At 39.3% G+C, this 26,767-nt stretch overlaps 1 protein-coding gene across 3 annotated transcripts in view; it reads left to right on the top strand.

The window, feature by feature from the left end:
* Positions 1 to 26,562, top strand: part of LOC122558846 (transforming protein RhoA) — a 53,930-nt gene extending 27,368 nt beyond the window's left edge. The window contains exons 1-5 of one of the 3 annotated variants that reach the window (XM_087994093.1): positions 1,266 to 1,404; positions 14,536 to 14,693; positions 17,255 to 17,375; positions 23,038 to 23,168; positions 24,601 to 25,623. In XM_087994093.1, coding sequence (XP_087850219.1) covers positions 1,401 to 1,404; positions 14,536 to 14,693; positions 17,255 to 17,375; positions 23,038 to 23,168; positions 24,601 to 24,702 — 516 coding nt within the window. In that variant the 5' untranslated portion in view covers positions 1,266 to 1,400 and the 3' untranslated portion in view covers positions 24,703 to 25,623. Of the gene's footprint in view, positions 1 to 1,265; positions 1,405 to 14,535; positions 14,694 to 17,254; positions 17,376 to 23,037; positions 23,169 to 24,600 lie in introns of those variants that run through there. The other 2 variants (XM_087994091.1, XM_087994092.1) reach the window with 2 other exon arrangements.
* The last annotated feature ends 205 nt before the right edge of the window (positions 26,563 to 26,767 follow it).

Raw genomic sequence — 26,767 nt, 5'->3', positions numbered from 1 at the left:
GATAATTTGGTTGTTATCACTTTTTTAAAAAGTAGAAATTAGCTCTATGTAAATTGGTGACTGTGTTTCTTACATGATGGTGGCTAAATTTGAAAGTAATTAGCTGTAAATCACTTTGAGATGGTTTAAAATCTCACAGCACTGGGTTATAGTCCAACAGGTTTATTTAAAACCACAAGCTGCTGGAGCCCCCACTACTTCCTGAGGCAGCTGAGGAAGGATCAGGGCCCCCTGAGGGCCTGCAGTTTCAAATAAACCTGTTTGATTATAGCCTGGTGTCATGTGATTTTTGATTTTTATCCACCCCAGTCCAACACCGGCACCTTCACATCACATCACATCACATCACTTTGAGATGGCCAGTGGTGAAAAATACTATATTAATGCAAGTCTGTTTATTCTATTTACACTTTTTTAATATATTGTAAAGCAACTTTAAATTTAGGCCCTCCAGTGGATGCAGATATCCAAAGGCAGTTCCTCTCACATAGTGGAGAGAAATGGATGCCAAGCCACAGGAGATCTTGGGATGGGTGACTAAAAGCTTGGTCAAAGAATTGGGTTGTAAGGAGCATCTTAAAGATCTTAGGTGACGATAGAGAGATGGAGTCACTGCAGAACATAATTAGAGCATGGGCCAAGATGACGGAAAGCACCACCGGGCAAAGGGATGGAAACGATACAAGTATTAGTGAATTTAGTGTAGGTCTTTTGTTTTCTTGAATCATCTTATTTAATTTCTTTTACCTTTGCTTTGTCATGGCCAAGATCAAACCTCTAACCCACAGGATTGACCATGCTCTAACCTGTTAACCAACATAGAGCCGTGACTGAAAACTGACCAGACCCCTTTTTCACGCAGAGGGTGGTACGTGTATGGAATGAGCTGCCAGAGGAAGCGGGGGAGGCTAGTACAATTGCAACATTTAAAAGGCACTTGGATGGGTATATGAATAGGAAGGGTTTGGAGGAATATGGGCCAGGTGCTGGCAAGTTGGACTAGATTGGGTTGGGATATCTGGCCGACATGGACGGGTTGGACCGAAGGGTCTGTTTCCATGCTGTACATCTCTCTGATTCTGTGATGCTTAAAACAAGTTATCTGGTCTTTTTGTTTAATTGCTATTTCTGGGAAATGGCTATGTGCAATTTGCTGTATTGCCTACGTCACAACAGTTGTTTTCTAAAATTGTGAAATATGCTATCTAAATACAAGTCTGTCTTTCTCCTCTTATTTCCTCCTCCCTCTACAGGAAAGAAGTTTGAGCTCAATCATATCCGCATCCTATATGGTGATCGGCTGAATGTTAATTCAGTCTAGAGCTTTTTGAAGCTTTTTCCTTTTTGAGTTTTAATGGAGGAATTGATTGTAAATCTGTTTTGTGCAACTTCAACTTCCCATGGGTACCAGATTTTGTTTTTAAATCATGTGATGATTGTGAAATAGCCACCCTTTAAATTGGGGTGTTTTCTTGATCTTCACTCTTTGCAGTTTCTGGCAGATGACAAGGATAAAAATATCTATTTCTGTCATTTTTCACATGGATGTAATTAAATCTAGCAAAGCCTTCCAGAGTCAGATGAGTATAATGCAGGATGAAATCTTACAGCATCCTTAACAGAGTGTACTTAATTGAATTATTACATAACTTTGATTCTTGCATATGAACATGTTTACCAGTACTTATGAATATTTCTGTCCCCTGTCTTGCTGTTTAGTACTTTGAATGTACTGCTGAGAGGCACTCCAGAGCTTAGCACTTAATTGCCTTGAAGTGAGGCCATAACAGGAAATGGTTTGAACTTTGAACCGAATTCCCTATTTGTAAAATGAAGTGGAGGAAATTGCTAGTTACGTCAGTCCATTACAGTACTTTTAGCCATTTAATCCGGATTGTGAAATACAGTAGAGGCAATGTAGGTGTACAATGTTTCATTTCTAATCTCTCAGCAAGATTAATGTTTTAGGTAACTTTGCGCATGAGACCATGCTTCTAACAAAATGTTAATACAAGAGCTGCACTTTTTATACATTGGATTGACTAAATGCATATATTTAACTTGGTTGAGCATTTGAATATCCAATATGAGCCAAATTTAGTGCTACATCACCTAAATTTGGAAAAAGTTTGCTTTCGTAAGAGTATTTGCTACAAACAACTAAATTGCAGAACTTAATTCCCTTAAGCTTTATCCAGGATAGAAACAGCAGTGTGGACATGGCAGTCTGAGTGGTGAATTTGCCTGTAAACTTTCACTTTTTCTAGAAACTAGGTCAGACCTCCAGAAAATGGAACATTCTATGGATTTGATATTTTCGAGTAGACCTGTACCATTTGTGTTAGTAACTTGAATTGTCTTTGTCTTTTTGTGTTGTGGCCTACCAAATAAAATGAATTCAGGGCATAAGTAGACAATTGAGTCTGCTCCCCTATTCTGTAAGGTTCTGGCTGATCTGATTTACTCCATGTTCCCACCTCCCCATGAGCAATACTGGCAGTATAAAGTAAACATCTTTAGTGTTTGAGAAATTGTGTTGTAAAGTTGTTAACAATTCAAATTACACATATTTAAGCGTTGTTTCCCTGTTTACATTATCCTAAAATGTATACCATGGGATCAAGTAATAGAATCTTCTTTCAGCACAGTACCAGTACTTCACTTAAGTGTGTGCGAGTGACTTTTTTAAAACAAAAAATTGGCAGACAGGTTTTAGTTGGATAAAAAGATAATTATTTGTAATTTCTGCAAACAGTGTTACAGGAGTGCTGCACTGTTGAGGTGCTATAGAATCAGAGCTGTACAGCATGAAAACAGACCCTTCGGCCCAACCCATCCATGCCAACCAGATTAATCTAGTCCCATTTGTCAGCATTTGGCCCATATTCCTCTTAAACCCTTCCTATTAGTATACCCATCCAGATGTTGTAATTGTACTAGCCTCCACCACTTCAGCGAGCATCAGTAGTAAGGTTTAAGCCATCTGGCATTATGCAATGTATGTTCTTAACCTTGTTAACTGGCATTACATAATGGATGCTTTTCACCTTGTTAACCCACTGCCCTTGCCTCCAGCACCTCATTGCTACTGCATGTTCTTATCTGGTCAAAGTCATGCTAACTGAGCCTTTTGTTACACAACCCAAACTTAATTCTTTCCCTACATTGGAAGTTACATTTCAAAGGTACTTTCATAAAGTGATTTGAAATGTCATATGGATGTCACGATATCATAAAGACACTTGTCTTTATGCAAGCTTGAGGCAGTAGTCCCTCTCTCTGACCCAGCGGTCCAGGTTCAAGTCCTGCCTGCACCAGAAGTGTGGCATGACCCATCTGAACAGGTTGATTGAAAATATCTATAAATGAAAGCCTTTTATTTCAAAAGAAAAATTGCAGTGGTAAAATTAATTGCTACGTGTGCAAGTTGGCTGTGATGATTTGTCCTAATATATTTCTCTTTGCCGCATGGCTTGGCATTTTATTTCCAATGTTGCTTTCCAGCTCAGTTTTGAAATAACAAAATTGTTATTCAGTGTTAGAATTTGTCCCTGAAATTTGGTCTCCGTGTTTATCAGTTGAATCATTACGCATGATGTTAACTCTTTAAACAGAAATCATGCTTGCTCATCATTTTAAGGGAGCCATAAGCCCAAAGTACAATTAGAATTTCTGATGTTAGAACAAAATGTTTACGCAGACAGTTATGCTGTGATCAGAAGCCTTTTGGTTTAGTGATAGAGTAACGTTTTTGCATGGCAAAGTCAGCAATAGAACGAGGCAAATTGTTTCTTACCTACATAATGTTAAATCAATTTTAATGCAGTTTTGTTGTTTCCAAGTGGCTTTATTTTAAAAAAGAATTAGAAATATTCCTGATGTGAGACTTGTCAGAGGACAACCTCCAATATGTTGGGTTAGTAGGCAGAGTTGTGGATAGTGCCGAAGGATGTTGTGGGTTACAGAGGGACATGGATAAGATGCAGAGTAGGCTGAAAAGTGGCAAATAGAGTTTAATGCGGAAAAGTGTGAGGTAGTTCACTTCGGAAGCAAAGTAACAGGAACGCAGAGTACTGGGCTAATAAAATTCTTGGCAGTATAGATGAACAGAGAGACCTCTGTGTCCAGGTACATAGATTCCTGAAAGTTGCCATCCAGGTTGATAGGGTTGTTAAGAAGGCATATGGTGTGTTGGCGTTTATTGGTAGGGGGATTGAGTTTCAAAGCCACAAGGTCATACTTCACCTGTACAAGACACTGGTAAGGCCACATCTGGAGTATTGCGTACAGTTCTGGTCATCGCATTACAGGAAGGATGTTGAAGCTTTGGAAAGGGTTCAGAGGAGATCTACTTGGATGTTGCTTGGTATGGAAGGAAGGTCTCCCGAGGAAAGGCTGAGGGAACTGAGGCTGTTTTCTTTGGAGAGAAGAAGGTTGAGAGGTGACTTAATCGAGGCGTATAGGATAATCAGAGGGTTAGATAGGGTGGACAGTGAGAGCCTTTTTCCTCTGGTGAAGGCTAACACGAGGGGACAGATTTAGGATAGGTGTCAGGGGTAGTTTCTTTAGTCAGTGGTAGGGGCGTGGAAAGACCTGTCTGCAACAGTAGTAGACTCGCAGACATAAAGGGCATTTAAATAGGCATTGGACATACATATGAATAATAATGGAATGACGTAGATTAGATGGGCATTGGATTAATTTCACAGGTCGGCACAACATCGAAGGGCCTGTACTGCGCTGTAATGTTCTATGTTTCACCAAGATAAGCAGTCACTTTAATTTGTGAACTTGACACCGCATATGTGAACACATGAAGTATAATTAGAAGATCATATTGTCCATTGAGCTATATGTGATAATGGCTGATTTTGGGCTTCCACTCGACATTCCTGTCTACATCCCATATCTCTTGATTTTCTAAAAGACAATTTGTCTATCCCAACCTTCGGCATTGGGGACTTCACAACGTGTTGGGTAAAGCAACTTCTCCTCTTCCCAGTCCTAAATATTTACTTTTTTTTTTATCCTTAGGTTGTGCTCCAGTAGGTTGTTTCTGCAAGTAAGAGAATCAAATCTCTTGGCATCTAAACTATCGAGCCCCTCAGGATAATGTACGTTTTGAATGAAATTACTTGCCATAAATCCAGAGAATGTTGACTCAATTTGTTCAGTCTGTCACCATGAGACAATCCCCTCATCCCAAGGACTAATTTAGTTAATATTTGCTGTACTACCTCCACTGCAAGTTTATTTTCAATATGGAGACCAAAAATGCATGCACTACAGCAGATGTGGTCTCGCTTTTTTCTAGTTTGGTGTTCTAATTTTTGTTTTCATCTATCCATGTTGTCTTCTACCCAAGACAGATTTTTAGTTTGAACTTGAGCGGCTAGCTCAAAAAAAATTTGCACCACCTGCTACAACCCCAAACTAAAACTGCCAGAATTGTTTATGGCAGTGATGGAGGAGACATTTCTTTCAAACTAGGACATCTAGGCTGTGTAAATATATGTCACAGATCGTTCACAGACTTGTAACGTTGGTTTATAGCTGCTGGAACACGCACGCTGACTTTTGCAACATCACCATTCATTATATACGAACACTTGGAAGTTGATCAGGTGAACAACTATAACCCTAGCCTATTCAACCTCTCCCTATTGTTTCCTAGTCTCGCTGCTGTTTTCACCTTTTTTAAAAAAAACTTGCCAATATGTTCCAAGTCAGTGGGAAAGGTAATAACTTGCATAATTAATGGCTGTCATTTCACATTGTTGCCCCCCACCTTACTCATCCACTCAGACCTTTCCTTTCCAAGCACTGATAGGCTTATGTTCCATGATTTTTTTTTCAAAATCATTTCCTAATATGTTTGTTTTAAATCTTCATATTCTACATTTTCCAATATTAACTGAAGCCAGTATTGAGTAGCTACATAAAGTTGTATAAAAATCTACATAACATAACAGAAACAGACTCTTCAACCCAACTGGTCAGCACCAGACTGGTCTCTTTCCATTTCATCTGCGTATATCTGCATTTTTTTTTGTATCCCCTTTCTCTTGAGTCCTTTTGAGTTTCATGTGGAAAGCATCTAAAGTATTTAATTCAACCACTTCCTGTTGTAGCAAGTTTCACATTCTACTCATTCTCATTTAAAAATAAAGTTCTTATTTTCCTTTTGGACTTATTAGTTCAGTAACTATCTTGAATTTGTAGCAAATCCAGAATTGAAAGCTGAGGCCATATTCTGTCCATGTATCCACAAAGACCACCTGGGCTGCTTCTAAGCTTTTTCTATTCTTTTGAAAGAAAAAGGGGGGAAAGAAACTTTTCAACTTTTCCAAATAGCTATACTCTTCAACTTATTTTGCAATTTTTTGAAAATCTTTTGTATTTTCTCCAATTCCATTCTTTTTATCTAATGTGCATACAAAGGCCATGCATGACAGTTAACTTCAGTGTCTTGTATAACTGTGCAATTTACATGATAATCACTAATTTTTCATTTGATACCCCTAGAAATAAATTCCAGTGCTTTTGTTAGCATTTTAATTGCTGACTTTTGATTTCTGCTTGTCATTTGTTTGCCATATTTCTCTCTTTTTTTAGTTTCTCATTTGCTGAGGAGTAAGTGATCTTTCTCTTTTTGCTATCAAACTGCATCACCTCCAATATTGTTGCTAATATTCAGTTATCAAATAACTGTAGTTTGCAAGCTTTCTAATCTTGTGTATTATGTTGCATTCTTCATCTATTTCTCTCTCTTCCCCCCCCTGCCCCCAAGCCTGTTGATATGGTTACCTTTTCCAAAGTGCTGGTCCTCTCACCTTTTTTGTGTTATCCATATCTGAATGACTGTCCTTTTTATCCCTATTTTTTCCTTTCTCTCTCTCTCTTCTTTTATTGCTATTTGGATTCTGATTCTACCTTTGTTCGTAGCCAAAAGAGAGTCTTTCAAAAACCTGTTTAAGGCTAAAAGGAGTGGTTTTGTTCTCTGGAATTGAAGTTTTGACAAAAGCAAATTTAGAATGATTTTAGATCAATTTTCTGGTGAAAACTTTAAAAACAATATTTTAACAGTCTTCTATCATTGCAACTGGTTCTGCAATCTGTTTGTAGATGAGAATAACCAAAATGCTGTCTGTGTGGTGAGAAGTGAGGATATTTTCTCACCTTTTTTGTACTCAAGATTTTTCATTTTTCTTTTATTGCAGATTGAATACATAGAAATGGGAGAAGACTATTTAATATTAGATTAGATTACTTAGTGTGGAAACAGGCCCTTCAGCCCAACAAGTCTACACCGACCCACCGAAGCGCAATCCACCCAGACCCATTCCCCTACATTTACCCCTGCCCCTAACCGGACGGGCAATTTAACATGACCAATTCACCTAACCTGCACGTTTTTGGACTGTGGGAGGAAACCGGAGTACCCGGAGGAAACCCACGTAGACACTGGCAGAATGTGCAAACTCTATAGTCAGTCGCCTGAGGCGGGAATTGAACCTGGGTCTCTGGCGCTGTGAGGCAGCAGTGCTAACCGCTGTGCCTTGTGTTGTGGTAGTCAGATTCTGGTTAATTGGCGCCTCAACTCTCTTTACCCACCTTTGCTCCACACAAGGCCCAACAAAATTCTTTATTCATTTTGAATCAATTGAACCAGAATATATTGGCAAGAGAATTCCAGATTTGCAATATTGAGTCCTGATTTTGTTCTGACGTGCATTTTAGTACAGTACTCCCTCATCCTGGTCAAGGGTAGTTGCAGAGAAGCTATCAAAACACGAAACAATTTCCAAGAGTTTATTCTGAAATCTTAAGAATCAGACCAGAGTAAAAATACAGCCTGTATTTATAATTTAACCCTTGGAAATCAACATATCATTCTGGTGAACCCAGTCTTTTTCCTTCAAGACTGATATACTGTTCTTAAGGCGTGGTGCCTAAAACTGAGTGCAGCTCTCCAAATAAGGTCTGACCACATGTTAGCTCAATCCCTATGAGATAACGATCAAAGTTCTTTCAGCCTGTTTTAGAAGTGCACTAGTCATTGATCTGTACACATAGGGTCCTAAAACTGTTTCCTTTTCTGCAATTCCTGCTGTATCTCCATTTTAAGGAATTATTCTGATCTGTTTCTCTATTCCAAGCTTTATTTCTCCATGTTGAGCACAGTTTGCTGTAGTTTTACCTCCTTTTTTTTAACTTTCTAGTTCGGGGAAAAAAATTGCCACGCATTGACAGCAATGCTGTTTATTTTTTAAAATTCGTAATTACTTAATTTTATTTCAATTCCAGTAGAGAAGCCTACAGAACCATTTGTGTATAACTTTGGTCATTTCAGAATAAAATCTGCTTTCTTTTTAAGAACTCTATATTTCTATAAACCTTCTCCATCATAATCTTTTAAATTGACTTCTTAACCAACATTTCTACAGACATACCTTTTTATGGAACATAGCAACAGGTTGAAGATTGGTGACCACAGCAAACAATATTTTTTTGCAAGTCAATACAATTATTATAATACTGTCGTCATCTTTGTCATAGTCCTATGACGTGCAGCCATATAGATTATTGAAGTCATACACAATATTCCATATCTAAGCAATTGGGAATTAAATTTAAGCTTTTTATTTCTTTGTAGTTAATAAAACAAAGATTTTATCCATGCTTTAGAAGCTGGAGAGTAGTATTCATAACATATAAGCAAGGAACAAGAGTAGGCACTTGGCTCTGCGATTAAATAAGATCATGGCTGATCTGATTTTAACTCCCAATTCCAAATTTGGAAATCAAAAATTTACCTCTACCTTAAAAATATGAAACATTCTGCATCTTCTGTCCTTTTTGAGAAAGGGAATTCCAAAGTGAGACAACCTGAAGATTATAAATGCTGTCTGTCTGAAATGGGTGACTGTGTTTTTTTAAAAAACAATGACCTTAGTTCTAGATTCTACCACAAGAGGAAATATCCTTTCCATATCACCTCGTCAAGTCACTCCAGGAACTTGGTATGTTTTAATTAATTCATCTCTAACTCTTAGGCTAGGCCTGTAGGCTCTGGATTTATCTTGCTGTTCCTTTATAAGGCAATCTGCTCATTCCCAGTGTTAGTCTAGTAAACCTTCTCTGAGCTGCTAATGCATTAACAGTTAACAATTAACACATTAATGCAAATACAGTGACCCATCCTGCATGCAGTAGCCCAGATGTGGTTACACCAATGCCCTGCTTAACTGAAGCAAAACCTACCACTCTTGCATCAATTTCCCTTGCAGTAAAACCTAACATTCTTTTAGCTTTCCTGGTTACATGAAGAAGGGCTAATGCTTCAGCTTTCCTGAAGAAGGGCTAATGCCCGAAACGTCGATTCTCCTGTTCCCTAGATGCTGCCTGACCTGCTGCGCTTCTCCAGCAACACATTTCCATCTCTACATATATGAAAAGCTGATTATATAAAGTATACAAGATGTAGGCATCTATGGTTCAGCCCCCTGAGTTTAGTAAGAGTGGTGATGTCTGTGTATGTTGCTTGTACCTAAGAGACTGATGGAGATTTTGTTTATTGTGAATTTGATGTCAACTCGGTCCAAAATCTGAAAGGTCTGAGATGAAAAGTCTGCATTCAATATCATTATACATCACCATTTTATAACACCATTCGATCTAATAGCTGTAATTTATTTTTTCTTTAATTGCACTACCTTCCACAGGGTATCCTGGAATTTGGTTAGTTTAGTTGACTAGATGTCTAGCATATGGTGTTGAATAGCACCACTTATGTTCATTCTTTGTACTGACTGTAGTAGATTTTGGGCCCTGTCACCTCCATCATGCTTCATTATAAGGTTGTGCATGAGTCATGATCAGCAATTCTGACTATGATCCTGGATAGAAATCGTGGAACTTCTGTCTTGTTGAAATTACCTTAAATGTGCACCCAATTACAATTTATATGTAATCTGCAGCGCAGAAACTGTTTAACTGTTCTGAGCCAGTCTTTATTCTCTGAGTGCCCCCTGCCCTAATTGATCTTACTGTGTCCTTTCTTTCCTTTCTCCCTAACATGCGTGTCTATTTTCTGCCTGAAAGATATCTAGGCTATTCTTCTCTTCAACTTCATGTAGTTGCAAGTTCCACATTCTAGTCAGGCTCTTCCCAGGGATAGGACAAATTTTCTGAGAGAGTGGAGAATGATGAGTTGTATTCAGAAACCCAGGTGGCAATTTATGAATAAGAAATTCTACAGCCATAGGTGATTTTTTTTTTTGTGTATTAATACGCACCATGTTGGTATAATGTAGCAAATTAGCTTTGACCCCAACTATTTGGACTCCTGAATACAGATCCTTCAAATTATACAGCTAATCATGTTGCTAGAACACCACCACCAAAGCATTTCCAAGTTGGATTTTTTTTTGTAGTATTGAAACTGTTGTTTATACAGATGCATAAAATTATGAATTTATATTGCTGCACAAAAACTGGTTCAGTGGGTAGTACCATGAGCGGCAGGAGTGCCTGGAGGAGGATACTTTAATGGCTCTTGGTTCCGCATGCCATTTCCGTCTGGTTTTGAAATGCAATCCACCTATTTGAACTAGTATCTAGGGTTGCTTAGCAGTGTTAAGTATTCTGGAGGTGGTGGAAAGAACATACTAACTTAAATAGTAAGTGTGGTTCAACCATTATGCTTTCTTTTTCTTTTCAATTTGTTTTGTAATGTCTTTGTCAACATGTTTTCTCATGAGCTTTTGAGCCAAAAGTTAAGGTTTCTTTTCCTGCAATATCCGTACTAGCTTGAATAGTTTTTTTTTCAGTGGAAATACCCTTTCAGTCTGATATGTCTGGAATAAAGAGCGATGCAGGTCAGACTGTACAAGCGCCCTCTGTGTTGCACTGGGGGAAAATGCCTTGTTTTAGCAGAACAGAAAAAGTTGCAATAATAGCTCCAATGATGACGCTAAACTAAAGGACTGCATTCTGCAATTTTTCAAACACTTCGCAGTGTAAACCACAAGTTAGTTTTCTTTTGGAGAAAAGAAAATAAACCATTGAAGACAAGGTACTGAAATCAATTTAGAATACTTCACTTGCAAAATGACACTGATTTGTTGAGGCAGAATGGCTGACAGTAGCTCTGGGCCTTCAGTATGAAACTGTTTAATGTGTTTGGGCCTTTTTTTTGTGTTCAGCATGCTTTGCTGGGACTAGATGAAGATGACCTTTGGCAGCCTTCCAATAAGTATGTTTGCTTGGAAATTTGTGGTATGAAGAGAGTTGTTTTGTTTAAATTGTATACTTGTTATGCTATCATAGTTTCTGAATTTTCAGTCAGTCAACTTGTTTGTCTCTGGAGTGGTCAATTTATAATGTCTGTTAGTACAGTATAGATCTGTTTTGGAAGGTTTTCGTCAGTATTCACTCAGGAACAGGACATTGTTGCCGATGTGAATATTGAGTCACAATTAATTAGAATGGACGGCTTTGAGGTATGTAGGGAAGAGGTGTTGGAAATTCTGGAAAAGGTGAAAATAGATAAGTCCCCTGGGCCTGATGGCATTTAGCCTAGGATTCTCTGGGAAGCAAGGGAGGAAATTGCAGAGTCCTTGGCCTTGATTTTTATGTCCTCGTTGTCTATAGGAATAGTGCCAGAAGACTGGAGGCTAGCAAATGTGGTTCCCTTGTTCAAGAAGGGGAGTAGGGATAACCCTAGTAACTATAGGCCGGTGAGTCTCACTTCTGTTGTGGGCAAAGTCTTAGAGAGAATTGTAAGGGATAGGATTTATGAACATCTGGATAGGAATAATGTGATCAAGGATAGTCAGCATGGTTTTGTGAAGGGCAGGTCGTGCCTCACAAACCTTATTGAATTCTTTGAGAAGGTGACTAAGGAGGTGGACGAGGAGAAAGCGGTAGATGTGGTGTATATGGATTTTAGTAAGGCATTTGATAAGGTTCCCCATGGTAGGCTATTTCAAAAAAATACAGAGGTATGGCATTGAGGCTGAGTTTGAGGTATGGATTAGGAATTGGCTGGCTGGAAGAAGACAGAGGGTAGTTGTTGATGGTAAAGGTTCATCTTGGAGAGCAGTTACTAGCGGTGTTCCGCAAGGATCTGTTTTGGGACCATTACTGTTTGTTATTTTTATAAATGACCTGGAGGAGGGGCTAGAAGGTTGGGTGAGCAAGTTTGCGGATGATACGAAAGTCGGAGGAGTTGTTGACAGTGAGGAAGGATGTGTCAGGTTACAGTGGTTGCAGAGCTGGGCAGAAAGGTGGCAAATGGAGTTCAATGTAGATAAGTGTGAGGTGATTCACTTTGGTAAGAATAACAAAAAGATGGGGTACTGGGCTAATGGTCAGATACTTGGTAGTGTGGATGAGCAGAGGGATCTTGGTGTCCATGTACACAGATCTCTGAAAGTTGCTACCCAGGTAAATAGTGCAGTGAAGAAGGCATATGGTGTACTGGCTTTTATTAGTAAAGGAATTGGGTTCCGGAGTCCTGAGGTCATGTTGCAGTTGTATAAGATTCTGGTGCGGCCACGTCTGGAGTATTGTGTGCATTTTCCGTCGGCATGCTATAGGAAGGATGTGGAGGCACTGGAACGGGTGCAGAGGAGGTTTACCAGGATGTTGCCTGGTATGGTAGGAAGATCGTATGAAAGGCTGAGGCACTTGGGGCTGTTTTCATTGGAGAAAAGAAGGTTTAGGAGTGACTTGATAGAGGTGTACAAGATGATTCGGGGTTTAGATAGGGTTGACCGTGAGAACCTTTTCCACGAATGGAGTCAGCTATTACGAGGGTGCATAGCTTTAAATTAAGTGGTGGTAGGTATAGGATAGATGTTAGGGGTAGATTCTTTACTCAGCGAGTCGTGAGTTCATAGAATGCCCTGCCAGTAGCAGTGGTGGACTCTCCCTCTTTATGGGCATTTAAATGGGCATTGGATAGGCATATGGAGGATAGTGGGCTAGTGTAGGTTAGGTGGGCTTGGATCGGCGCAACATCGAGGGCCAAAATACTGCGCTGTATTTTTCGATGTTTCTATGTATGTTTTGTGGTATATTTCTGGAGTACAAAGTCAAATGGCAAAATAGAAAGGAAATGTTCCAGGTTTACACTGAAAATAATTAACAGTAGGTTAAATAACCAGTGTACTTTTTTTTGTAGAATGTTAACAATTTGTTTTGTATGTAATACTTCTGGATTTTGTTTACTGTTCCTACGTCTACTTCTGTGCAACCAGCTGAAAATGTTGCTTTGTATCTGCTGAATAGTGCATTCATATAACAATTCTGTTTGCTACTTTTTTTTTCTAACCTTGACTTGAATTGCTAATTCCTTTGAGTGTGCAGAGAATACGTTTGCACGATCTTTGATATCGACGTTAATTGATTTAGAATCTTTTTGTCAGGCAGAAATTTGTTACCACAGAACATTTTATGCATGTGAGCAAATTAATATTTTATATAACCAGTGACCTAAGTGGTAGGAAAGCCTTTTTTAAAATCCAAGTTTGACCTGAATATTTCTAACTACGCTATTGTTGTCAGGAAATTGGGAGCTGATTTTGAAACTAAAGATTACATTTCACGGTAGGACATCTAGGTTTGAATATTGTGTCAGCATGCAAGAATGCTATTCTCGACCGCACTGCTATAATATGAGCCCCACTTGTGAAGTTTTAAAAAATTATTTGCTGTTTGCTAGCCACTTCAGTACTGAAATATTCTACAATATTGGATCGCCCCGGCCACCACCTTTCTCATCTCCGGTTGAGAGGAGCAACTGGAGAATTCCTTTTGGGTTTCTGCCAGCTGATAGGATCTTTATTTGCTTTCCTTGATGTTGCCTGGTGTTCATGTACTATTCACATGCCATTATAATGTCATGATTAGCAACCTCATAAATGGAGAATCTACAGCAACTTGTGTGATGACCACAGTATACTGAAGCTTTGACGCACTAAGCTATTGCGCCACCCACATTTTTCAAATACATTGCATCAATTAACTGATGCATTCATTGTGTTTCCTGATAATTGTCTAAACCTTTTAAACCAGAAACCTTTATTATTGGCAAGCAACAAATGAGTGCCTGAAAAAGATGCTTCTCATTTAAGTACAGTAGAAGTATTGGCAACTATCTTACCTAGTGCTGTATCACAAATACACTATTCATCTGAAAAGCCAGATAATTGGATCAGTGTCATCATAAATAGACAGTACAAATTGACCACTTTCAAGATAAACAGGTCACCAGAAAGTCTCAGATTCATTTTCTAGTCTGTATTAAATTTTTGTCATTCCCTCTGTGTTTCCACAGAGGTCACGCTCAAAAGCTAACTGCAAATTTTACTGCACAATTTTTTTGAAATGAGCTTATAAATTAAGACCACAAATATCTGAAGATTTTAAAATAAAAAAAAGTCTCCTTACTGTTGGAATCATATGAATTTACAATAGAATTGATTTTTGTCATTCAGTGCTCTTATAACTGTAATTTTCACTTTACAGTGATGGCTGCCATACGCAAAAAACTGGTTATAGTTGGTGATGGTGCCTGTGGGAAAACATGTCTACTCATCGTCTTCAGTAAAGATCAGTTTCCTGAGGTGTATGTTCCAACAGTTTTTGAAAATTATGTAGCAGATATTGAAGTGGATGGAAAACAGGTTGGTAATAAATGATATATGGTTCTGTTTGCATAATACATTGAGTATCATTTGCAAGTTTTTAATTACTGTATTGTGTTGCCTGGTATTCCCTGTATTCCCTGTAACTTTTTTCATATGTTAATGGTTAGATCTCAGAATTGAGTGGTAGTGGAAGGAGCTAGTGGTTGGAACGTTGAAGGAAGTGCAACCAAAGTTTTATTTTCATATGAACTACTCATGTCAATCCACATGATCTTCTCTTGTTCCTATGTTGAATAAATTCTGCAGGCCAAACCCCTCTTTCTCCTCTTGGTAAGACCATTAAGATATGGAGCAGAATTAGGCCCATCGATCATGGCTGATATGTGTCTTAAACTCATTCTCCTGATTTCTCCCTATAATCCTCGATCCCCTTGCTATCAAGAACATATCTCTGTCTTAAATACACTCAATGACTTGGCCTCCACCACTACCTATGAGAATGAGTTACACAGATTAACCATGCTCTTCTTTTTTTGGCTGAAGAAATTCATCTTCCTCTCTGTTCTAAAGGGTCGTCCCTTCACTCTGAGACTGCCCTCTGGTCCGACACTCTCCTACTCATAGAAGCATTTGTTCACATCCATTTTATCTAGGCCTCCTGGAATTCTGTAAGTCGCAATATGATTGTTACCTTTTATGCATGTGCCCGAGTACAGCCCCAGAGTCCTTACTGGGACAATTATTTGTGTAAACCTCCTCTGAATATTTCCTTTCTCCTCAAACCGCCGACCTCCTCTTCAACCGCCCCCTTCCATACCGTTCTTAGGTTCAGGGCAATATTCCAAATGCGACCTGGCCAAAGCCTTCATACAAACCTTGAGCTGTAGTAGTACATTCTAGTTGTTCTGAGATGAATGCTAACATTCCATTTACGGCCTTAACTGCATGTTAACCTTGAGAGAATCTTGAACAGCATCTCTCAATCCCTTTTGTGCTGCGGATTTCCAAAGCGTTTCCCCATTTGGAAAATATTCCATACCACCTCTTCATACCGAAGTGCATAACCTCACACGCCTTCCCACACCTACCTGTCCTTTCACCTATCTTTGTGTCATCTGCAACTTAGCAACAATGCTGTAAGTTCCTTCATCCAGATCTTTAATGTATAATGTGAATAGTTATGATCCCAACTTTGAACTTTGCAGAACTCCATGAGTCTCTGGCTGCTATCCTGAAAAGGGCCCTTCATACTCAATCTCTGCCAATCAGCCAATCCTCTGTCTGTTTCAGTACCTTTTCCCATAACACAATGGGCTTTCATCTAATCTGGTAGCCTCCTTTTTCGAAATCTTGTCCAGAGACCTTCTGGAAAATAGATCACATCCACTGACTCCCCTTTGTCTAACTTGCCTGCAAGTTATCTCCAAAGAATTCTAACATTTGTCAGGCATGCCCTCCCCTTGGCAAAGCTGTGCTGACTCCGGCCTATTTCACCATGCACTTCCAAGCACTGTGCAACCTCATCCTTAATAATGGGCTCTTTAAAATCTTACGGCAATTGAGGCCAAGATATCTGGCCTATTATTTTCTGTCTTCTGCCTCATTCTCTTCTTTTTAAACAGGGTTATGTTAGCCATTTTCCAGTCTTCTGGGACCCTCCCTGACTCCATTGATTCCAGTGGTGAAGTCACCTTACTTGAAGTTACAAACATCTTTCAGCACAGAAACAGGCCTTCCAATTGAACTGATCTGTATATTTTTGAGGAGGAAGTGAGGACTGCAGATGCTGGAGATCAGAGCTGAAAATGTGTTGCTGGAAAAGCGCAGCAGGTCAGGCAGCATCCAGGGAACCGGAGAATCGACGTTTCGGGCATAAGCCCTTCTTCAGGAGGGCTTATACCCGAAATGTCGATTCTCCTGTTCCCTGGATGCTGCCTGACCTCCTGCGCTTTTCCAGCAACACATTTTCAGCCCTGATCTGTATATGCTCCACTCCAGTCTCCTCCCCTCATCCAACCCTAACAACAGACACTCTTTTGTACCTCAGGTTTTATTTACTGTATAAATGCATTCTGCCATTTGTCTCAGTTACTCTGCGGCATCAAGTTTCACATTTTAACCACGCTCCTCTTGTATTCCCTGTTAGATGTATTTATGATCTGTAGTTTTGTTATGGAATTATGATGTTGGTGGGTTGAGGCACAATAAGGGAACGCTTCAACATTTCTGTGCTTTATCTGATTGGTTAGGATAGACTTCTCCATGCAAAAGGGAACTGTATTGCATTCTTCAGATATCATCCTTGCTGACCTTAATTTTTCAACAATCTCCACATTAGTATCTCAGTAACTCTTGAGTATAATATTCATCCATTATTTTGAATGGCTCACAATATGCAAGCTTGCTTTTCTCTCTGAAAAATTGGGTTTAGCAGACACTTGAGAAAGAATAATTTAATACGAAAGAGTGAATTTCCTTGAAGGGAATAAAACATTTTAAAACAATTTGACTATCAGTCCGGTGTATACAAGAGTTCATTTGAGAGAGTGTTTTAACTATTCCACATTTGATATTCTGAAAATTATTTTGTTCTCTAGGTTGAACTGGCACTTTGGGACACGGCAGGACAGGAAGATTATGATCGGCTTAGGCCTCTCTCCTATCCAGATACAGACGTTATTCTAATGTGTTTTTCTATTGATAGCCCTGACAGTTTAGGTAAGAGTGTACTACTTATTATACTAGATTGTATGTGTGTTTAATCTTAGTTCTTACAGTTGGTTACAGATACTGGTGTTTGTTCATTGTTAGGTTTTACACTTCATTCTGGTTAGCTTATGTAGAAATTAGTGCCCTTTTTAATGAAGGGTAATTTTAATGCTAATACAAAAAAGTTATGCCTGTTGAATAAAAATTAATGATGTTATGGTTTAACATACATTAGCTTTGTAATAAGGATTGTACAATTGAGAGCACCCAACTTGCCACTTAGATTTCTCAAAACAAAAGTTCAGTTTCCAGGTTTCATCATTCATTATCTTTTTATATTTAAAAGATTAATAGCTAGTGCACTAACTAAAAGCTTGCCTTAGCCTCACAGCTATTAATGTATAATGTCGTTTGCTTTAATTCTGTTAGTGTTCGTGCAGAAGTCTTTTTTAGTTCTCTTCAGCTATTGCTGTTTAGTAATGTCATTGGTTTTGACTTTTCATTGCTGTTCTCAAAATCTTGTTGGGAATCTTTATAACTTGAAGGCATTTGTGTGTCATTTATCTGGGAATTGGAAGCTGCTGTGATATTAATAGCATCTTACAATACAGAACAGGCTCTTTTGGTCCATCAAATCTGCTCTGACAAAAACTACTGTAAAATCTACATTAGTCCAACTTTCTAGCACTTGGCCCATAACCTTTGAACATTAGGACATTTTGAGTGTTCTTCCAAGTACTTTTTAAAGGTTGTAAGCTTTCTTCCCCTCCCAGGCAGTGCTTTCTAGATTCCCATCACCCTCTGAGTGAAAAGATTTTCCTCAAATCCCCTCTAAACCTGCTTTTTGTTTTTTTTTTTTAAATGATGCCTCTTGATGATTGACTTTTTAACTGCTTTCTATCCATTCTGCCCATATCCCTCACAATCTTTACAGTTCAATTCCTCCCTCAGCTTTCCCTGCTCTAAAGAAAATGACTTTCACTTATACAGCTTCTCTTCATCACTAAACTGCTCCATCCCAGGAAAGATCCTGATAAATCTCCTCTGCACTCACTTCAGTACATTGCATCCTTCCTGTGGTTACCAGAGATGTGCAGAGTACTCCAGTTGTGACTAGTGACAGTGAGGAAGTAGGTCTTCGGTTACAGAAAGATATAGACCAATTGTTCAAATGGGCAGAATTAGTGGCAGATGAAATTTAACCTTGATCAGTGCGAAGTGATGTACTTCGAAAGAAGTATCACAACCAGGGAGTATTCAATGAATGGCAGGACACTAGGAAGCTTGGAGAAATTGAGAGATCTTGGAGTGCAGCAGACAGCACACCTATTAGAATAGATAAGGCTTACTGTTGTGGCATAGATTATTAGAGCAGGGAGCTTATGTTGGAGCTGTACAAAACTTTGGTATTTTCATATCATCCACAAACTTACTAATCATCCCTACATTTTAAGCTCTCCAATACCTCTCTCTCCCCACGTCAAACTGCTAAAGACCCTCTGTCCTGCTTCCAGAATTCTGCAACCTAATCCGCATCCTCTCAGTGAAAAAAAATGTGAAGACTTGTTTACCACCTTACCATTGTCCTCCAGCTGCACACACCAATTGCCTCCATGGTCCTGAGAGGGACCTGACTCTTAGCCTGGTTAGGGTCCAGATTAGAGTGGTGCTGTAAAAACACAGCAGTTCAGGCAGCATCCGAAGAGCAGTAAAATCGACGTTTCGGGCAAAAGCCCTGTATTCCTGATGAAAGGCTTTTGCCTGAAAGGTCAATTTTACTGCACCTCGGATGCTGCCTGAACTGCTGTGTTTTTCCAGCACCACTCTAATCTAGACTCTGGTTTCCAGCATCTGCAGTCATTGTTTTTACCTCTTAGTCTGATTATTCTCTTTCCTGTGATATACTTACAAAATATCTTTGGGATTCTACCTAATCTTACCCACTAGTTTATTTTTTTTTCTTTGGTCTCCCAGTTGCTTTAAGTTCCTTGCACTTTCTACATTTCAGTAGGATCTTCCTGATTTGCTCCTTTTGTTTCTGTTAAAAGCCCCTCTTTTCCTCTTTATCCAGTCTTGAATACTCCTAGAAAAACAGTTGGCTGTGCTTGTTGCTCATATATTTCATAAAGGGCTGTTTCTAGACTACTTTGGCCCGATTTCTGCCTTTTTAAATAAAAATCTGTCTACCCTAATCCAAAGCCCTTCTTTTTCTGCAGGCAATCTTTTTTTTTTCATCCGAGCACAGTACGATAAGTTTGTTTTGGTGGTCAGTAAAATGTTCTCCCCATTCTTCTGGAGTTCAGAATGATTGAAAGGTAAAATACAGTTAGTCACCATAGTCTTCCCAGACCATAGGGCTGCTAGAGATGACAGGTGGTGATTTAGCCTGAGGATCACCACTCCACACCTCAGGTGAGGGGAGAGGCCAAGAAGGAGAATCCTTCATAGTAACCTCAGCTGATGATGGAATTGAATCCACACTTTTGGCAACACTCTGCGTTGCCATCCAACTGTCTATCCAATGGCTAAACCATAGACATACAAAGGTATTCCCATTTAAGAATATCTATGATCAGGCCAAAATCTCATTAAGGGCCTGCCCATTTAGGACCAAGTGAGGAGGAATTTCTGCTGAGGATGCTGAATGTGTGAAATCTTTTACTGCAGACGGTTATCATGACTTGTTCATTGAGTGAGTACATTTCAGGCTGAGCGAGACACATTTTCAAGCAGTAAGGGGATTAAGAGTTAGAACATAGAAAAGTACAACACAGATCAGGCCCTATGGCCCACGATGTTGTGCTGAGGGTTAGAGTCATAGAAATGTATAGCACAGAAGCAGACCCTTTGGTCTCACCTGTCTATGCCGACCAGATATCCCAACCCAATCTAGTCCCACCTGCCAGCATTCTTAATAGATTCTCTCATTTTAATTTTAATCTTTTGTTTTACACACCTATTTGCAATGTATGCTCCCTTTTGTGTTATATTCACCTTCAGTGCTTTGTTTCTTCATTGATTCCTTTACATGGGATATTATTCATTCCCACACCACTTCTTTTAGATGAAGTCTTCCCATCTATCTTTCTCCAGGGCAGGTTTGTATGTGGTTCAATCATCTTCTAGAATAACCTCAAGTTCTTGCTTTATTAAGCTAGCTCCTAACTCCTGATAGTATCACAGGAGGAGCTAATCACCTATGGCTCAGCAGTAGAGATTCATGAGGTGGAAAATTATGGGTAAAGTCCTACTCCAGAGACTCGAGCACAAAATTCTAGACTGACAATCCAGGTTTGTATAAAGCAAGTATGACATGAAAAGCAGAACCCTTTTTCTAGAGGAGTCGTCAAAATTGATGTCATCTTTCTGATCTTACCCGAATGTGAAGTATCTCTCTAATATACCCTTTTCAAAGAGAAGTAGTCAAGTAATTTTTAATGTCACAGCCAATATTGGTAATCAATAAAACAGGTTCAGGTCATTATCATACTGGGGTTTGAGAGAACATGGTGTTTAAAATCTGGATGCCACATTTCTTAGATTGCAACAGTGACTACACTTCAAATATACTTGAAAGACAGTTAAGTGCTTCTGAATGTCCCAAAAGATTAAAAGGAACTATATAAATACAAGCTGTTTTATTCCACTCCCCATATTGTTTGTTCTAATATGGACAACAATATTACTGTCTGCTGCTAAGATATCCCTTACCCTAGCAATGTGTAGACAACACATTTCTTCAGAATTAGTGGTTGTGGTTATTGACATCTTTATCTATCCCCTTAATTGCAAAATTCCCTCATCACTACTATATTTCAAATATAATGTTGGACCGACTAATAAATGATCCACAATGCGCAAAATGACAATACTCTTGCACCACATTAACCTTCTCTGTGGCAAGATGCTTACCTAACACCTTAGTAAAAGACCACAATTGCAAGCTGCATTTGGAAACTCTACATAAAACTACAATTTTTACATGGGCATTGCTGAAACAAATCAGTACAGTTCATACAATTTGTACTCTCACTTTAGAGCCAAGTGTTGTCATAGCTGTTTGAATAAGGGGCCCTTAGTTTTCCGATAGATCCAAATAGCAATCACTTATTTTGTCCAGGTGTTCAATGGTATGGCGAGCAGCCAGTTCATAACCATCAGCTATGCGAATAGGGTGAATACCACGGTCCAGTAACTGTTCAGCTTGTTCCAACAGGGCACCAGCAAGAACAACTACACCTGTAGTGTAATCCTAATGTAAAATAAAATAACTTAACCTACGCTCCCCTCAACTCACTGCTACCATTTGCATGTCCAGCAGTCGCTTAAATGTCCCCAATGACTCTGCTTCCACCACCACCGCTGGCAACGCATTCCATGCATTCACAACTCTCTGCGTAAAGAACCTACCTCTGACGTCTCCTCTAAACTTTTCTCCTAATATCTTTAAAACTATGACCCCTTGTACCAGTCAGTCCTGCCCTGGGGAAAAGTCTCTGGCTATTGACTCTATCCGTTCCTCTCATTATCTTGTATACCTTGATCAGGTCACCTCTCTTCCTCCTCCTCCAGAGAGTAAAGTCCGAGCTTATTCAGCCTCTCTTCATAAGGCAAGCCCTCCAGTCCAGACAGCATCCTGGTAAACTTTCTTTGCACCCTCTCCAAAGCCTCTATCTTTCCTATAGTAGGGCGACCAGAACTGGACACAATATTCTTGTGTGGTCTCACCAGGGACTTGTAGAGCTGTAGCAAAACCTCGCAGCTCTTAAACTCGATCCCCCTTTTAATGAAAGCCAAAACACCATATGCTTTCTTAACAACCCTATCCACTTGGTTGGAAACTTTGAGGGATCTATGTATTTGCACACCAAGATCCCTCTGTTCCTCCACACTGTCAAGAATCCTGTCTTTAATCCTATATTCAGCATTCGAGTTTGACCTTCCTAAATGCATCACTTCGCATTTATCCAAGTTGAACTCCATCTGCCATTTCGCAGCCCAACTCTGCATCCTGTCTATGTCGTGCTGCAGCCTGCAATAGCCCTCAATACTATCAACGACACCTTCAACCTTTGTGTCATCTGCAAATTTGCTAACCTACCCCTCCAGTTTCCTCATCCAAGTCATTTATAAAAACTATAAAGAGCAATGGCCCAAGAACAAAGCCCTGCTGGACCCCACTCAACACTGACCCCAAGGCAGAATACTTTTCATTTACAATCACTCTCTGCCTTCTGCCAGCCAACCAGTTCTGAATCCAGATAGCCAAATCTCCCTGTATCCCATACTTTCTGATTTTATGACTGAGCCTACTATGGGTAACCTTATCAAATGTCATGCTGAAGCCCATATACACCGCATCCACTGCTCGACCTTCATCAACCTGTTGTTACCTCCTAAAAGAACTCAATAAGATTTGTGAGGTATGACCTGCCCCTCGCAAAGCCATGCTGACTGCCTTTATAGTGGTAACACCATGATCAGATCAGCCGAGATCTCATTGAATGGCAGAGCAGACTCGATGATCTGAATGGTCTACTTCTGCTTCTATATTTTATGGCCTCAAAGTGTTGGCATAGACTTTATTGGCAGAGTGGCCTCTTCCTATGCTGTGATTTAATATTATAAAGAAAAATGTTCCTGTTTTTAACATTTTTTTTCTTCAAATTAGAAAATATCCCTGAGAAATGGACCCCAGAAGTGAAACACTTTTGCCCTAGTGTGCCAATTATTCTCGTCGGGAACAAAAAAGATCTGAGAAATGATGAGCACACACGGAGAGAATTGGCAAAAATGAAGCAGGTTTGTAGAGGAAAAATTTCAATATCGGCTTTTACAAGCAGTGGATTGAATTTCATCAGCCCATTAATGATTGGGTGGGAGGGCTGAAAAAGTGGCACAGGGAAATATCTGAATGAAAGCCTGAAATTATTTGCTGCCACTTTGTATGTGATGAGAAGCCTGATTTTTCAAAACCACTTCTTGCTTCTGCAAGTTTTTAGTCTCTGGCAGGTGACCCTGCTTCTATGTGGGGAGACGGCCAGTATGTATTCAGGGTTGGTGGGGGTCACAGGTCCCTTTTGAGAGACTCTCCACTCATGGGAGAGAGACTCAGTAGTTCATTGTCAGTGCTCCACACTGGGTCTGAATTTCCCTGATCTTTGAGGCTGCCGCCTTGCCTGTATTGCAGTGTCAACATTACTGCTGCAGAATTTGACTGCCCTCTCATTTGACTCAGTTCTTGAGAGTGGGACTCCATCCTTAATTAGACAGCAGCCTCTGCAGGATAATCTGAGGGTTCCATCATTAGCCAAAATAGGATCAGCTCCTGCTTTCAGATATGGTGGTGTGAATTGACTATTGTCAATAAAATTCAGCTTAGTGATTTGATGCTTCTGTTGTGATAAAGGAATCCTATGGTTTTTTTCTCCTTTGGTCACAAGTTTCTTCTTGTAACTTTCATTTTCAAATTTTCAAAATATATGGTGTTTGTTTTGTTAGGGAGAATAAAAAAAGCAGTATTACTTAATGAGTGAAATTCTGATAAGCAGAGGGATTTGGGTGCTCTAGTGCACGAAGCATAAAAGGTAATCTATGGGTACAGAAAGAACAAGAAGGCGACTGGGATCTTACCCTTTTGAGAGGAATTGAACATCAGGGTGGATATTATTTTTGTTATACAGGGCATGAGTGAGACTGCATCTTGTAGTGTGTATGCAGTTTTAAGTAAGAATATAAATGCATTGAAAGCAATTGGGGCAACTTAATAGATTGCCTAGAATGACTGGGTATTTTAATGACAATAGCTTGGACAAGCTGGACCTCTGTTGGAGTTTAGAAGAGTGAGGGTGACTGGATTATAGTGTATAAAGGTCTTAAATAGTCTTGACAAGGTGAACTTGGAATGGATGTTAGCTCTTGCGGATCAATCCAAAACACTCACAGTTAAGATTGCCCTTTTTAAGATCGCAATGCCTATTTTTCAACCAGTTGTGCAACTTTGTAATTTTCTGCCTTACAAGATGGTAGAAGCAGCACCATTTGAATTCTGTTTAAGCTGAAGATGGATCTTTTTTTTACTGGGTAGTTAGGAATGTATATTTAAAAGCTGTGATCTTGTTGAATGGTAGAGCAAACTTCAAGCTGAATAGACTTTTGCTCCTATTCCATATGTTCAATATTCTTTTTCCCTTCTCCTCCTCCCCCCCCCCCCCCCCCCCAAAACAAAACCAAGAACTGCGGATGCTGGAGATCTGAAACAAAAACAGAAATTGGTGGAGAAACTCAGCAAGTCTGGCAGCATCTTTGGGAAGAAAGCAGAGTTAAAGTCCACTGACATGCTATCAGTACTGTTAGGAAGCTAGGAAAAAGTGGCATTAGTATTGAAGATGCCTCCAATGGGATGCCACAACGAGCCACATTCTCTTCCCCTGTCCTCGTAGTCCTCCCAGCATTCCGTAGGGACCATTTCCCTCTGGGACACTCTTCAGTAGACTCCTCTGCCATTCCCAATATCTCCTCCCGTTCCATGGCACCTTCCCGTGCAATTGCAGAAGGTGTAATATCTGTTTGGCTACCTACTACCTGTTGCTTCTCTTCATTACCACATGCCACCAATGTCATCCATGGCCTCAGACTCACCTTCCAGGTGAAGCAGCAAGTATTCTGCACTTCATTCAATCTAATGTAATGTTTTGCTGTTCACAATGTGGCTTCCTCAACAATGGGGAGACTAAACACAGGCTTTGCAGAACGCCTATGTTCTGTCATCAAAAATGACCAAGGTTTGAGTTTCTTGCTACTTCAACACCACTGTGTTCCCACACCAACATTTCTGAATGATGCTGCGAAAAGATAGTTGGTCTTTTTTTTAAACGTTAGTCGAACTTTCAGCATACAGCATTCATTCTTAGTTAACTTGAATATGTTTGTGCTTTTTTTATAAAATAAAAATTCACCCTACTAATAAGTAAATTTGATAACTTTGTGCTATGCAATTTGGGAATGTGATAGTGAATACTAGAACTGTTCTTTCTGTTTTCTTTTTTGAAGGTTAACCAATTATGATAGGAATTATACATTCTTGTTTTTTTTTAAGTAATCCTTGTCTCATTCATACAGGAACCTGTAAAACCCGAAGAAGGCAAAGAGATGGTCACCAAGATTTGCGCATATGGATACATGGAATGCTCAGCAAAAACTAAAGATGGAGTGAGAGAAGTTTTTGAAATGGCCACACGGGCTGCCTTGCAAGCTAAGCGCCCGAGGCATAAGGCCTTTTGCAGTGTTCTATAAAGCAAAAATGCAAACCAAGTGCATCCTACCACACACTTACAGTCACTTGATTTCTAAAGAGAATCTTGAATTGATGTTTGTTAAACTTAGTATGATAGTGTCTTGATTATATTGGCCTCTCATTTATCTGTAATACTGTTCCTGACTATTCCATTTGCTATCAATATTTAAAAGCCAATCAAGGTTTTTATTTCCTAGCTCATTGGTGTGCTGATGTATAGCTCTGGTCAATTTTACAATATGCATGTATGCACCTAAACTTTGGTTAGCCATTATTGTAAGTTTTTTTTTGACCTATCTACTTTACATAATGAACAGGTGCAGCCTTATTGGTAGGAAATGGCACTCTGTCAGCCTGTATTTCTCAACATAGAACCAAACCAAGAAGTCAATTTGGCACCATTGTTTATAGATGTAGTTTAATTCAACTTTTGTATAATTGGATTTCATAACGCTAATACTGCAGCCTCCACTGAAATTTTTAAAAGTGTAATGGAAAAAAATAAAAGTTGAATTCATTTGTATAACAGCTTGGTAACTTTCTGACATTGATAACTGATGTAAACCAAATCGGGCTTTAACATACTTAAGTACAACGTGGAGATTTTAATTGGGGAAGGGCTAAGAGTTGGGGAAAGGCGGGAGTTCTCTCTTCGATCTCAGACACTTTGCTGATTAAATATGAGATGCTGTTCAGTTTGAGGAGTAAAGCTGGCTAGTAGCTCGGTAAACAGATTGGCATGGTCAACCACGCCATGCGTTCAATGCCTTCTATTTATCATATGTTAGTATATGTACTGCCTGCCTTTATGATTTGTTTTTAACATTGGAGATATATCTGAGGTTCTGAATGTACCTCACCTGCAGTTTAATAGGTGTGTTTTTTGGCTGTATCAGTAAATAGTTACCAGCAATACTAATAGCAAAATAAAAGCCGTTTTTTTTAAAAAAAAAGGTCTATTCTTTACACTTTCTATAAGTCTGTGGGTGTGTTCTTAACAAAGTCACTGTGCTTTTTTTCTTTGTGTTTAAATAACTTTTAACCTTGAAACACCAGGAAGGAATTGCATTAGCTGCTCTCAGGCCAACAGTTCAAGAAGGTTGCT

Source organism: Chiloscyllium plagiosum, unplaced genomic scaffold, assembly GCF_037043375.1.
Source record: "Chiloscyllium plagiosum isolate Xiang-an unplaced genomic scaffold, Cpla_swu_hap1 HiC_scaffold_14, whole genome shotgun sequence".
NCBI lineage: Eukaryota > Metazoa > Chordata > Chondrichthyes > Orectolobiformes > Hemiscylliidae > Chiloscyllium > Chiloscyllium plagiosum.
This window is presented reverse-complemented; position numbering and strand designations above follow the sequence as displayed.